A 14298-nucleotide genomic window follows, 5' to 3' on the forward strand; every position below is an offset into this window, starting at 1 on the left:
CCAGTGACGTGTGGTGCACCTTGAAGCGATCCAGTATGCAGAGGCCGGGGTGATCAGGACAGGCATCACACTGGAAAATGGTGTCCTTCCTGATCCCCCTGTTACGCCACACTCTGCACTTCTTCTGGGGTCTCCTGTTTTCCAGTGTGGGGGACGTCACCTGGAAAATGTTGTCCTGTTGAGATACGGGGTCCTTCATATCCAGAAGCGCTGGGTCCGCTCCATGGCTGCTAAATATTAGGGCTTTATTACGGCTTCTGATATTTTTGGATTGTGCCGCAAGCTACAGTAGCTCGGGCAGCGAGGGACCAGAAGAGGGGGGCGCTGGTATAAATGTTATCCCCGTACAGGTGGTGACCTTTATCCAGCAGTGGGAAGATCAGTTCCTGGACGATCTCCCCACTAACTCCGAGGATGGGGGGGAGGGGGCATCTGGGGGCAGGATTCGGGTGTCCCTTCCTTCATACACTGTAATGGTACATGTACACTGCGGAATGGCGAAGGAAAACCCTTTGTGCATTCCGCAGCTGGCACCGGCCGGCGGACTGATGCAGGCGTGCGTCTCCGCTCGTGTCACACTCCATTCTATGCACGGGCATAGTGCATCTGTATTGATCAGCATACAGCAGTGATCGTCGGCACGGGAGGGGTTAATCACCCCCCGTGCCGACGAGCAGAAATGGCCTGCTATACATTATAGCAGGCCATCTTCCCCGACCGCTGTGTGTGAACACACAGCGATCGGGGAAACATCGGGCGTACCTATACGCCTGTTTGCGTTAAAGCCCACCCTGCGGGGGCGTATAGGTACGCCTGATGTCGTTAAGGGGTTAATACAGCTACCTATCAAACAACGAGTAATAAATTGTTAATTGTGTCCTAAAATTGCCATTTCTCATTCACTGATATTTGGCAGATCGGTTTGTCTAAACAGTTGTTCGCAGATACACCTGGTGTGTGGATTGAACAATCTATTGAATGACATTAAAGCGATAGAAATAAGAAATTTTTGGAGCAATTTATGTAAGCGACAATCCCTTCAAACCACAAAATCGCTAAACAACTGTTTAAGTGACTTATCTGCCCGTGTAAAAGGACCCTTTCAGTTATGTAAAGATAAATCAATGGAAGGTAATTTTCTTACACTCAGCACTATATTAATTTAATCTACAGTTTAATTATTATGTAAATGATCTGCCCCACTGGCCTGCCCCTCTTCTTTAAAATTCATCCGGCGCTCTGCAATGATGAGCGCCAGGTTGACCTCACTGCAGAGTACCACCTAAGTACTCACGAAAAGAGGACAGGTTGGTGGGGCGGATCAGTGCACTAATTTACATAATAATTAAACTAAAGATTTAACGAAAATGGTGCCAAGGGTGAAGCTGAGAAGATTACCTATATCCTCAGCATCCCAGGCACTAAGGGAACAAATCTTCTAGCCTGCTGTTAGTTACCCTTTATGGCTCCATCACACCACTAAATTCAGAGATGATTTGGACAAGCCCCTATTTCACATCATAATCTGCATCCCCAACTATCAATTTCAATGGAAACAACTTGAGGCTATGTTCACACTACGGATGAGAACGGAACGGCTGGTCTTTGCCCAGATCATCCCGGGCGGTACTGCCGGGATCCCATTGAAGTAGAGGCAGTGTTCCCCTGCGCATAACAATGGCCGTACTTTTACGTAGTGTGAACATAGCCTGAAAATGAACACAAGGCTGATTTTTCTAATTTGAAAACAGAAATTATGAGTTTTACATTGCTGAAAAAAATTACAAAAAATTACACTTTTTTGAGCATTGATTTCCTATGTGGATTTGGGTCTCATTTCACATCACATAAACTGCAAACAAAGATAGCAACTAGCACAGTATATATTTATTGAATCTTAAATCTATTTCTATAAAAGCTAGTTAGTAACTAATTTTAGGTTGTTTTTCAGTTTTTTTTCAAGCCCAAACAAATCACATGTGTTTTTAGTAGCCTATAATACTGAGCAAATGTTAAAGTAGTATTCCACTCAAACATAACTTTCATATGTGGTGTGTTTACAAAGAGATATTTGAAAAGAGGAGAAATCTCAGTCTTTCCTTTATGACCTGTTCTCTGTTTATAGTCTGTTCCTGGTTTTGGATTCAAAAATCTGTCAGGTAAATCTCTCTGTGTAAACACACCAACAATTCCTTGTATACTTGTTTTAATCTATTCAGTCTTCTCCCCTAAGTTCTGAGTTGCTGCTTTCTGCTGAAAACACAAAAATCTGTGTTTGAGCTTTTCTCTGTCTCCCCCTCACCCAGTGGCATAGCTACCAGGGTCGCAGCTCGCAGCTTGCCACTGCACTGCTCCCCCCTTAAATTACTCTTGTGACCGCAAGCATTGTTTTTCTTGCGGTCACAAGAGCGGGCTCGTCCGGGCCCCCTGCGGATGCGCGGCTGCCGGGGGTGTCCCGTCCTATCCCCGGCAGCGCATCAGTGAGCTCCCTGTGCCACCTGGGGCCCTGATTTCCCTGACTTGAAGAAGGAGAGGATCGCCGGGGGAATGGGTTGTCAGGTGAGTTTGTGTGTTTGTTTGTTTTTTTTAAATTCTGCTTAGCATAGAGGAAAGGGGGGCATCTATAAGGGATGGGAGAGGGGGGCATCTATAAGGGGGGAGAAGAGGGGGTGAGAGGGGGGCATCTATAAGGGAGGGAGAAGAGGGGGGCATCTATAATGGGGGGAGAAGAGGGAGGCATCTATAATGGGGGGAAAGAGGGGGCATCTATAATGGGGGGAGAAGAGGGGGGCATCTATAATGGGGGGAGAGGGGGCATCTATAGGGGGGAGAAGAGGGGGCATCTATAATAGGGGAGAGGGGGGCATCTATAAGACATGGGAGAGGGGGTCATCTATAAGGAGAGGGGGTCATCTATAAGGGGAGGGGGGAGAGGGGGTCATCTATAAGGGGAGGGGGAGCGGGGGCCATCTATAAGGGGGGCAACATGCAGTGGGGGCCATCTATATATACTATAAGGGGGGTCACTTAGTGTCAGAGCTACCCACTAAATGAGGGTGTAAAGGGGCCAGTACAGATGTGCAGTGTGTAGAGAGATTAGGATGGTGCCAGTATGAGGAGCCTAATATGTCTGTCTGGCAGATTCTGTGGATTCGTGGCTCGGAGAAGTTTTCATGACGGCCCATGGCAGATGGAGAAGAAAATGAAAAGGGAAGAACTCCGATCAGAGAAGACGTCCCCTGTAAGTAACCTGATATATCTGCACTGTAATTTATATGGTGTACAGAACCTGTGTGGAGCTGCGTCCACCTCTCTATAACTGTATGAGGTGATAGTGATCTGTGTACAGTGGATTCAGTAGCAGTGGTGGTGTTAGTCAGTATGTGGTGGTGTTAGTCGGTATGTGGCGGTGTTAGTTGGTATGTGGCCTCTATGCTAATATTGGTTACATGTTATCCGGTACTGTGTTTTATTGGTCTTAGTATACTAGACTTGGTCAGTAACAATATGGTGGTGATGGTAGTGGTTGTGGTGTGACGCTAATATTTGCCCCTTGTATACTGGTATTATTGGCAATATTGGTCTCAGTATACAGTAACAGTATGGCGGTAATATGTATGGTGATAATATTTTCTCTTCCTATATGCTGATGTTATTGGTAATATCTGTCTTTGAGTATATATATATATATATATATATATATATATATATACACACACACATACACCTACCAGTAGCATCACTTGGTCGTGAAAGGGGGGGCCAAGGTTGACCTCTCGCACCAGGGCCCAGGAGACATTAGCTACGCCCCTGCCCTCACCCCCCTCCCTTCTGAGACAGCTGATGTAAACAAGGCCCTGACTGGCTTTATCTGCAACACTGTAGCTTCTTTGTAATGCTGGGAGGATTCTTCTGAGGTCAAGTTGCTAATGAACGCATTGTGATTAATCCTCCCAGCACTGCAAAGAAACTACAATGTTACAGATAAAGCCAGCCAGGGAGTTGTTTACAGCAGCCGTCTCAGAAGGGAGGGGGAAGGAGGAGACAGAGTGAAAAGCTCAGGCACACAGATTTGTGTGTTTTCAGCAGAAAGCAGCAGCCCAGAACTTGGGGAAGGAGACTGATTAGATAGTCTAAAATATGAAATGAGTTCTTAGTCTCACCAAGGGCAGCAACATATCAAAAGTTATATTTTAGCGGAATACCCTTTTAATCTCTAAGGCTAGTCACATGGCCGCACACAATACGTATTTTAAAAACACTGCATGCGCTATATATACAAATGAAATACACCCATTGAAGTCTATTTAGTAGGATTAAAAATGTAAGCTTTGGTATTTGGAAGTTGGATGCAGCCCTAGGGAGTTCTGGAAACCATGGATGCAGCCTGCCCCATCTCTAGTCCATATTGCATCTGTATTTCATCAGCATCTTCAGCTACTTTGTAACCATTTCTGTAATTTAATTTCCTGTCTAGAAGATGACTGTATACTCATGCTATCCTGCATTCTCATACCCTTGTATTTGCCTTTCAGGTGTTAAAAAATTTTAAATGGTGATGCAAAGGCCCGCTCACACTGAGCAAAAGTGGCAGAATTTCAATCGGAGCCCGCGCCGCGGGCGCCACTTGAAAATTCGCCTGTCCCATTGTTTCATTTGGAATTCTTGCGTGCCTCCGCTCTCCTCCCATAGAATTGACATTGCAATTCTATGAATTTCAAGTGGCGTCTGCGGCTCCGCTTGAAATTCCGCCACTTTTGCTCAGTGTGAGCGGGCCCTTAGAGCTGCAATAGGAAACTCAAAAGTTGTTATGGAATTGTCCTGAAAATAGACAAGACTGAGTAATAAAAGGATAAAATAACCCATACATAAAGGGGAAATCAAATCAAACTGCAAAGTTCCTCATTTACAGCGTGTACTACAGTGCGGAGCTGCATTTACAGTCTTGCAGGCTGCTGAGCTGAAATCTCCCAGCGCTGCTGGGTCTGGCCACAACTGGCTCTTTTGATTTGCATTCTGGAAAAGGTAATCAGTGTGAACGTACATTAATGGCGGAAAAACCGTCCCCCGGCGATACATGGGCTCAGCTAAGCTGCTCGGTGTTTGTCAACAAGCCTATTAACCATGTCATACCCACCATAGCTTTGGATACCTCAGGATTAGCATCAGACACTTTTCATATATTTGTATTACATTTCCCCCCTGTCTGTAAACTGTAAAATATGGAAACTTTGTCCAGATAAATAATATTCTGAGTATAACGTATGTTTCGGCTACAGCAGTGGTGGTGTCACTGCCTATGAAGGGGCTGGAAGTGATTTCTGGGCTGTAGAGCGCTCTGTATAGACCAGTAGGCTCCTGACTGTAAACCTTCATTTTTCTTTTTAGCAGAAGAATATTATCAGCGTCAGAATACATAAACACTGGGCGTGGACATAGCGTGCAGGATCTACGCATTCATCCAATAGGCATCTGTGACAAGTCAATGCTATGGCCTACTGACCTTGGACAGGTCACTCTCAGCACTGACTACATCAGTATAGTCACATCCATCTATATAATGTTATATAGGCGGTGCAGCAATACCGGCGCACTATTATACATCAGCAGTGTGGTCATATAATATGCAGGGAAGTGACCTCACGTCTCCACCCTATTGCTGCAAAGGATGATGAGGAGGATGATAGTGATGCTGATGGTGATGATGATGATATCCCAGCAGGATGATGATGATGATGATGATCCCTGCAGGATGATGCCATGTTTACAGCACTATAGTGAAGGGCCAGGAAATAGTGACAGGCTGGGGGTAAAGGGTGGTGGTGTGCAGGGAGAGCCGCTAGGGGGCGCTGTTTCATGCTTTATATATATGACAGTGGAGGAAACATGAACAACATCCATGACCAGATACTATGTGTAATGTAATGGAAGGAGAACACACCTGTCATATAGAGAGTAACACTGCTCTCCACCCTCCCATGTAGTAATGCATGATACAATGGAGGATGCAGACCGCTGTGCCACCATGGGGTGAGCAGTGCAGCGCATTGCAGGCTATGGAGGTGCCACCATAGTCAGCTAGCAGCCTGGATATGGAGGGCACTGCCACACCCTGACCTAGCCCAGCAGGGCACATCACCCCACTAAGATGGTGTCACTCACCCCCACCACCACGCAGTCATCGCCCTGGAAGACGGGCAGGTACTTGTCTCCCCGCGTCACCTCCGACTGGCTGAGGGGGCGAAACCTGCAGAGCACCTTGATGCTGCACTCGTTGTTGGTCTCGGCCATGATGGGAGATGCGGAGCTCCGGGCGGTGCACACAGGCGGCGGGAGCGGGAGGCAGCGAGGAGGACAGATCCCGGGGAGAGCGGGTCACTGGGGAGCAGAGTCCGCCCTTACACGGATGGATGCTGCCCTGGAGACCGCTGAGGAGGAGGAGGATGGAGGAAGGTGATGCACATGGATGTCCGGCCGGGGGGCAGCGTGCCCTGCCTGTGTCCCGGTGCCTCCGGGCGGTGTCTCGGGAGGGATGGATGGAAGGCTGGGCAGGGATGCGGCGCGGTCCTCTCGGTCTCGCAGACTGATGCAGAAGCCTGAGATCCGCTCTGGAGGCTGGAGTGGTGGAAGCAGGGTCACGTGATCGGCCGGGAGGAAGAGGGACGACTCTCAATGCAGCTCTATGGAGGGACGCCAGGGGAGGATGCTGTACTGTGGGGAGGAAGATGCTGTACTGTGGGGATCCCTGGAGGAGGAGGAGGAGGAGGAGGATGGTCTGAACATGGGCACTAATGTGGGGTGATGCTCTGCTGCAGCGGACTCATGTGAGAGTAACGCTCTGCAGGTAGAGACTGACAGAGGTGATGTGCTGCACAAGGAGCCTGATTGGTGGAGGGGATGCTACTCAGCACATGGGCACTAATGTGGGGTGATGCTCTGCAGGAGGCAGCTGATGTGAGAGTAACGCTCTGCAGGTGGGGACTGACAGAGGTGATGTGCTGCACAAGGAGCCTGATTGGTGGAGGGGATGCTACTCAGCACATGGGCACTAATGTGGGGTGATGCTCTGCTGCAGCGGACACATGTGAGAGTAATGCTCTGCAGGTAGAGACTGACAGAGGTGATGTGCTGCACAAGGAGCCTGATTGGTGGAGGGGATGCTACTCAGCACATGGGCACTAATGTGGGGTGATGCTCTGCAGGAGGCAGCTGATGTGAGAGTAATGCTCGCAGGTGGGGACTGACAGAGGGTGATGTGCTGCACAAGGAGCCTGATTGTTGGTGCAACCTATAAGAAGGATAATGTTTTTCACATAAATGGGGGGGGGGGGGGCGATGATCTGCAGGATAGACTTAGTGGTGGAGCTCTGCAGAAGTAGGATGATGCTGTGCATTAATATTGAGGGGGTGATGATCTGCAGGAGAAGCTGATTGGTGGGACTCTATGAGGTTTTTATTCAGTAGAAACCTGAATGGACTACACAGAGGTTAGTGAGATGGTACTTTATTTTCAGTGCTGAAGAAGCGCACAGATTTTTCAGCATGGTGTCAACAGTCGAAGCCGTTTCCCATTGAAGTCAATGGAGATGGATTTTCATATGAAAACGCAATAATTTGGATTCTGGAAATTGGCCCTGATTGTAATCATGTGAACATATGGAAAGGAGAATGATACTCTGCATATGGGCACTATTGTGGGGGACTGAGCGATGGAGTGCTATATAATAAGATTGATGCTTTCTACATGGGCAGGTGGGGTTGATGCATCTCATGCAGGGAGGTAGCTATAGGGGAGCAGAGGGGGCATTGTTACCTGCGCCCTGGAGCCTGAGGGGACCCATAAAGTCTCTCTTCCCTATAGGAGGACAGTACTGTTATTGAAGCAAGTTCCCCTCTGGTCACAGGTATGGAATGATCGGGGGGTAAAGCCACCATCAGCATAGTACGGGGGGTACTACAGTCAGAGGGCCAGGGTGATACATTTAGGAAGGGTCCAACAATTGCCTGTCAGCTGTCACTAAAAAAAAATCCTGCTTAGAACAGAATAAAATGTATATAATGTATTAGAGCTGGAAGATTGATTTAATTCAATAATTCGCCTTTAATGTGAAAATCAATTCTTTTTTTAGGGTACAAACCCACTTGACGTATTTGCTGCGTGAATCAGTCTTAAAAATAAGCAGGCAAACCGCAGGTTGGCTTTATACAATTGTTCTGCGTTAAAATACGCAATTGCGTATTTTTGAAGCGTGAAGCTACATGCGTTTTTCGCACAGGTTGTTAACAACTGATGCTTTGCTAACAACAAGCTTCACGGTTCAAAAATACGCAACTGCGTATTTTAACGCAGAACAATCGTATAAAGCCAACCTGCGTTTTGCCTGCTTATTTTTAAGACTGATTCACGCAGCAAATACGTCAAGTGAGTTTGTACCCTTAATTACATTTTTTTTAAATGCCCTCTACCAGTAGTTGGTGATGGGCTCAGAGGTGAAGCTGCAGCCCTGGTATTAGAGTGCCCACTGCGCGCTGCATTGTCTGCCGGGCACACACAGAAGATCCTCCAGCAGAAGAGAGGAGCAGGAGAGAGACCCAGAGCCCCATCACCACAGAGTAAATGATGACCCCACAAGGTGTACCGCCCCCAACAAGCCTGCCGGTAACTATTACTACTATTCCCACTACTACTACCCTCATCTACTACTGCTACTCCCACTACTGCTACTATCACTCCCCTCATCAACTACTGCTACAACTACTACTACTGCTGCCGCTACTACTACTCCCAATACTACTACTACTACTACTACCACCACTACTGTTACTACTACTCTCATTTAATACTACTGCTACTACTTCCCCCCACTACTGCTACTACTACTCCCACTACTACTACTGCACCCCTCATCTACTATACTTCTACTACTACTTGTACACCTCTCATCTACCATCCCTCTACCACTATTATATCTCTCATCTACTATACCTCTACCACTATTACACACCTCATCTACTATACAACTACTACTACTAAACTCCTCATCTACTATACCTCTGCAACTACTACACTCCTCATCTACTATACATCTACCACTACTACACTCCTCATCTACTATATCTCTACCACTACTACACTCCTCATCTACTATACCTCTACCACTACTACACTTCTCATCTACTATACATCTACCACTACTACACTCCTCATCTACTATACCTCTACCACTACTACACTCCTCATCTACTATACATCTACCACTACTACACTCCTCATCTACTATATCTCTACCACTACTACACTCCTCATCTACTATACCTCTACTACTATTACACTCCTCATCTACTATACATCTACCACTACTACACTCCTCATCTACTATACCTCTACTACTACTACACTCCTCATCTACTATACAACTACTACTACTAAACTCCTCATCTACTATACCTCTACTACTATTACACTCCTCATCTACTATACAACTACTACTACTAAACTCCTCATCTACTATACCTCTGCAACTACTACACTCCTCATCTACTATACATCTACCACTACTACACTCCTCATCTACTATATCTCTACCACTACAACACTCCTCATCTACTATACCTCTACCACTACTACACTCCTCATCTACTATACCTCTGAAAAATGTTTTTTATTGGCCATATCGCCCAGCCCTATGATGTGTATGATATATATATATATATATATATATATATATATATATATATATATATAATGCAGAAGTAGTGAAAGGCAAAAACAAGCTTGAAATGCACTGATTAAACTTTAGTGTCTGTCATATTTATACTGTGGACTCTGTCCTTGGAAGGGCACCAATACTTATATGTCACTATTCAACAATGCTACCTGGACGCATAACCACAAGGGAAATAAAGGAACAGTCAACTCAGATGATGGATTTCTTTAAATTTACAACAATATGATTATTCATTTTTAGGATGGCCTTACTGCTTACTGGCAAAGCCATAGCCTTTACTTCAAGTGTCTTCAGCTTAGGGTCTCACAGCTAGATCCAATAGACCAGGGCATAGGCCCCACTTCAGGCTGGCAACACTAACCTTGCTTTTCCCAGCTGCCTCCTTCCTCCTCAGATACCCAGCTCTGTGACCTGACATTGCTCAGAAGTCACAGCCTGCTTGCAGCAGTCTCCTTGCTGACCTTCAGGTGAACATGTTTTCGAGGGTAGCTCTCACCCAAGTAGTGCTATAATAGTGACAAGCTTCTGCCCATAGTACCTGTTGCCTTTCTCCTGGAACTTTGAGCCCCTCTCTCTGGTCACACAGTAGTCCTTCGAAAAACTTGGTTTCGCATTGAGGGAGGCTTCAACTTTATTGTTACCCGTAGGAGTGAGATGCACTCTTAGGGTCCTATTCCACGGGCCGAGGAGGGCCCGATCAACGATGTAAACGAGCGGCGATCTGCTAGATCCCCGCTCATTTACTGGGCCTATTCCACGGCCCGATGATCGTTGAGCGAGGGCTGCAAGGACATCGTTACTGATGTCCTTGCAGCAGCATACATTACCTGCAGGGCTTCTTCTCCGCGCTGTGTTCATCCCAGGGTCCCGCGCGCTCTATCTTCTGAATGGACGGTCAGCTGACAGGCCACACTCACAGTCCCGGCCTGTGATTGGCTGAGCGCTCCGTCAGCTGACCGGTTATTCAGAAGATAGAGCGCGCGGGACCCGGGGATGAAGACAGCGCAGAGAAGACCTGACAGGTAATGTATGATGATGATGCTGCTGCTGCTGTCAAATCGTCGGTCGCCCGCCGCGCACCACTATTCAACCGTAGCGGTGCGCGGTGGGGGAACGATGATTTTAGGTCTGGCCCTAAATGAACGATCAGCCGATGACACGATCATCGGCTGATCGTTCTCTCTATTTCACCGAACGATAATCGGCCGAATCGGGCCAAATGGGGCCGATCCGGCCGATTATCGTTACTGTGAAATAGGGCCCTTAGTGTTGACTGGGGCCATCAATTGGTCACTGTGACTGTCACTCACTGTCCCCAACTGGGAACCTCTGCTTGCAGGAGGGAGACTCCCTTTTCTCCTGGACTTTGTCCCTATTTCTGCAGCCTTTACATGTGGGGTCTGCCTGTTTACCTCTCCCAGCAGGGTAACACCTGCTTAACATGTGGCCCCTGCCACACTGTAATCATGACACTCATTATAATGTTACTCCTCTCTTTTTCAGAGAATGTCTAGTGTCACTGCTTATATCTATAATGTCCCTTTGGTGGTATGTGGTGTGATATGCTAAGGGGTTGTGTTGCTGGGTGGTGTAGTGCAACCTTAGGGCTCACCTTCTGAAACCTTTCTGTCATGGTTTGGTCCGAGGGTGCTGGGGCCCTTGTCTTCTTCAGCATACATGCAGGGACATATAATTTTTAATAAAAGTCTTCACACAATAGACATATCAAGTAAAATATCAAGACTTTACTTGAAGGATAACTATATACAATCCAACACAGGGGCATCTGATGCTGGAAAACTGTTGGCTTGATCAGAGTCCTTTGCTTCAGGGGGAGGGTTACCTTGGTTACTATAGCTTAGACTTGGTGGATAAATAGGATTTCAAAGAGACAGACCTGTTCCAGAGACTTTATAACTTTCCGCCTTTATAAGGTACGTGTGAATAGGTACTTGAAGTTACTGAAGAGACTTGACGCTGTTGACGCTCACTATCATGTAGGAGGAAGACGCATGGACACACTGACTTGGAAGCCAGGAGGATGTGGACGGTGAATGGGAGACCCTCTATCACTTCACCAATCCGACAGCAGGCACTAATAAATACAGAGGATGTCCTGCTGAGACTTTGAAGACACGTATAAGTTCTTATGGCTGACTGGAAACAGATTAGGGGGTTGAAGATGGAGTCTGACAGGATTACTAAGGTGACGTAGGGAGGTTAGATGTGACTCTGGCAATGCCAGACTACCAACTGTCACTGACAAGACCGCACAGCCCTTCTGGGTAAAAGGTGGGCGGAGCTAGCTTTCCCCTGGCCAATCACTAGAGTGTGATAGGTTGCAGGGGAGGAGCACTGATCAAGCTCAACACTTGTATCATTAGCAATTAATATATAACAACATATTGAATAAATATATGACAGAAAACACTATCTCCATAAGAGAGTTAGGAAAAAGCAGCAAATACATAGGTCCCAATACAGACTGTCTAAGGTTGCCAATAGCAACAATACTTCTCCAGATGCCTGACAATATATACCTTTATGGGCCATTACACATCCACATGGGGATTGGGCCTCCCCCGCTTATCTCCACACCATACAGGATTACACAGTTACACTATAGTAGGCTTCATGTTACGGGCAATAATATGAAACCATGGGGCCAGAACTTCTTCTGTTCACTAAAAATATATATTATGGGCTTGAAAGTGTGTGCAAAGATTATGTCCCTAGAGATTACACATTGACTACATGTCAAGAAGGATAATCTGATCTTCATGCTGCAGAATGATCACATTATTCCCCCCACAAAAAAACGTCTTCCCTCAGAAGCTGTAAATGGAGATAATGGTGTAAGGGATGAAGCATTGGTGACTGGCGGTGGAGCAGCAGGGGCCCTGATCATCGTATGGGGCTCAGAGAGATTAAATGGCAGCCCTGATTGGGGGGGAATGAGCAGTGAGGTTTTTATGGAAGGAAAGAGCTGTTCTATGTAAGAAGACTGCTTCACGGATTTCATGGGTATGTCAGCTCTTTGTGCCACCTGAGGTAACTGTGAACCCCAAACATGGGACTGTGTGTCAGACGGACTGCATAATGATAAAAGAATATGGAAACTGCCTTAGCCAGATATCTACACCTTGTTGGTAGATGGTGTAGCTCAGGGAAAGAGCCAGAATGGTAAAAACCCATCTGTACTTTACCATAATAAGGGAGATTCATCAAACATGGTGTAAAGTGAAACTGGCTCAGTTGCCCCTAGCAACCAATCAGATTCCACCTTTCATTTTCCAAAGAGTCTGTGAGGAATGAAAAGTGGAATCTGATTGGTTGCTAGGGGCAACTGAGCCAGTTTCACTTTACGCCATGTTTGATAAATCTCCCCCAATATTTGCAAATTGATGTGGATGGAGAAAATCCGACGCAAATGTCATCATCTGCCATCAGTAAGACCCTAGCATTCACAAGCAGAGGTGTACCTTGCAGATCCTGGGCTACCTTTCAAAATATGTAACAGGCAATCCAACTCCAATACATGAATGAAGGGTTATCCCAGAACAGGGCCTGACTCATTGGGGGAGATTTATGAAAGGGTGTAAATATACACCAGGTGTAAACTGCCCACAGCAGCCAATCACAGCTCCTCTTATATGTTACCAGAGCTAAAAGCTGAGCTGTGATTGGTTGCTGTGGGCAGTTTACACCTGGTGTATATTTACACCCTTTCATAAATCTCCCCCATTGTGTACTTCAATTCCATTCATCATCTTTGGAGGCGCTGAATGTTTTGTTCTCACTTGGCCCCATCAGCTCTTTGGACAATGAATGTTGCGGCTGTGCACATGCGCAGTTCACCGCCCCATTCATAACAAACATTTGAGTTTCTTTTCTGGAGATTCCTCTTCAATATTGGGATACAAATGTATGCAAAATTTCCTAACTACGGGTAGGTTCACACACAGAGAAGTTCCTAGCGGATTCTGTCGCTTGCCCCCACTTGTGCCTGCGCACATCTCTGCCTGAGACATAGACTCCATTCTATGGTCGGGTGGATTCCGCCGTCTACCGAAAGAATTGATGTGTCAATTCTTTCAGCAGATGGCGGAATCCGCCTGTGCAAAGAATGGAGTCTGTGGCACAGGCAGAGATGCACACGGCCGCGAGTGGGGACAAGCAACAGAATCCGCGGGAACTTCTCCGCCTGGATTCCTCAGTGTGAACCCACCTTACTTTTTGCCATCATTATATAGTTGCAAGTGCTTTTTGTATAAATGATATGTAAGGGTTTATATATGCATATTTTTTGGTGAAACTACTTACCTGCTAATTTTTATGTGATTTTCACTCTACAAAATTCAAATCTGTAGTTATATACAACTTACAATAGCAATACCATCGAAAGCTAATATGTTGTTTACCTTCCATTGGCCTGCTGTCGGTGCAGGATAATAAATCTCCTGATATCACAGCTGTCTGCAGTGTTAATAGTGTATACAAAATAATACTTATGGTAAATGGCGGTATTATTTGACTGTCGCAGCATACTGGGCAAGTGATGGGAATTCCT

At 46.4% G+C, this 14298-nt stretch overlaps 1 protein-coding gene across 5 annotated transcripts in view; it reads right to left on the bottom strand.

Moving 5' to 3' along the window:
* Positions 1–6654, bottom strand: part of KIF5A (kinesin family member 5A) — a 95127-nt gene extending 88473 nt beyond the window's left edge. For all 5 annotated transcript variants that reach the window (XM_069972268.1, XM_069972267.1, XM_069972266.1 and 2 more), the window contains exon 1: positions 6163–6654. In XM_069972268.1, the coding sequence (XP_069828369.1) occupies positions 6163–6291 (129 nt within the window). In that variant the 5' untranslated portion in view covers positions 6292–6654. The remainder of the gene's footprint in view (positions 1–6162) is intronic.
* Positions 6655–14298: the final 7644 nt, after the last annotated feature.

The sequence above is a fragment of the Dendropsophus ebraccatus genome, chromosome 5 (assembly GCF_027789765.1).
Source record: "Dendropsophus ebraccatus isolate aDenEbr1 chromosome 5, aDenEbr1.pat, whole genome shotgun sequence".
Lineage (NCBI taxonomy): Eukaryota > Metazoa > Chordata > Amphibia > Anura > Hylidae > Dendropsophus > Dendropsophus ebraccatus.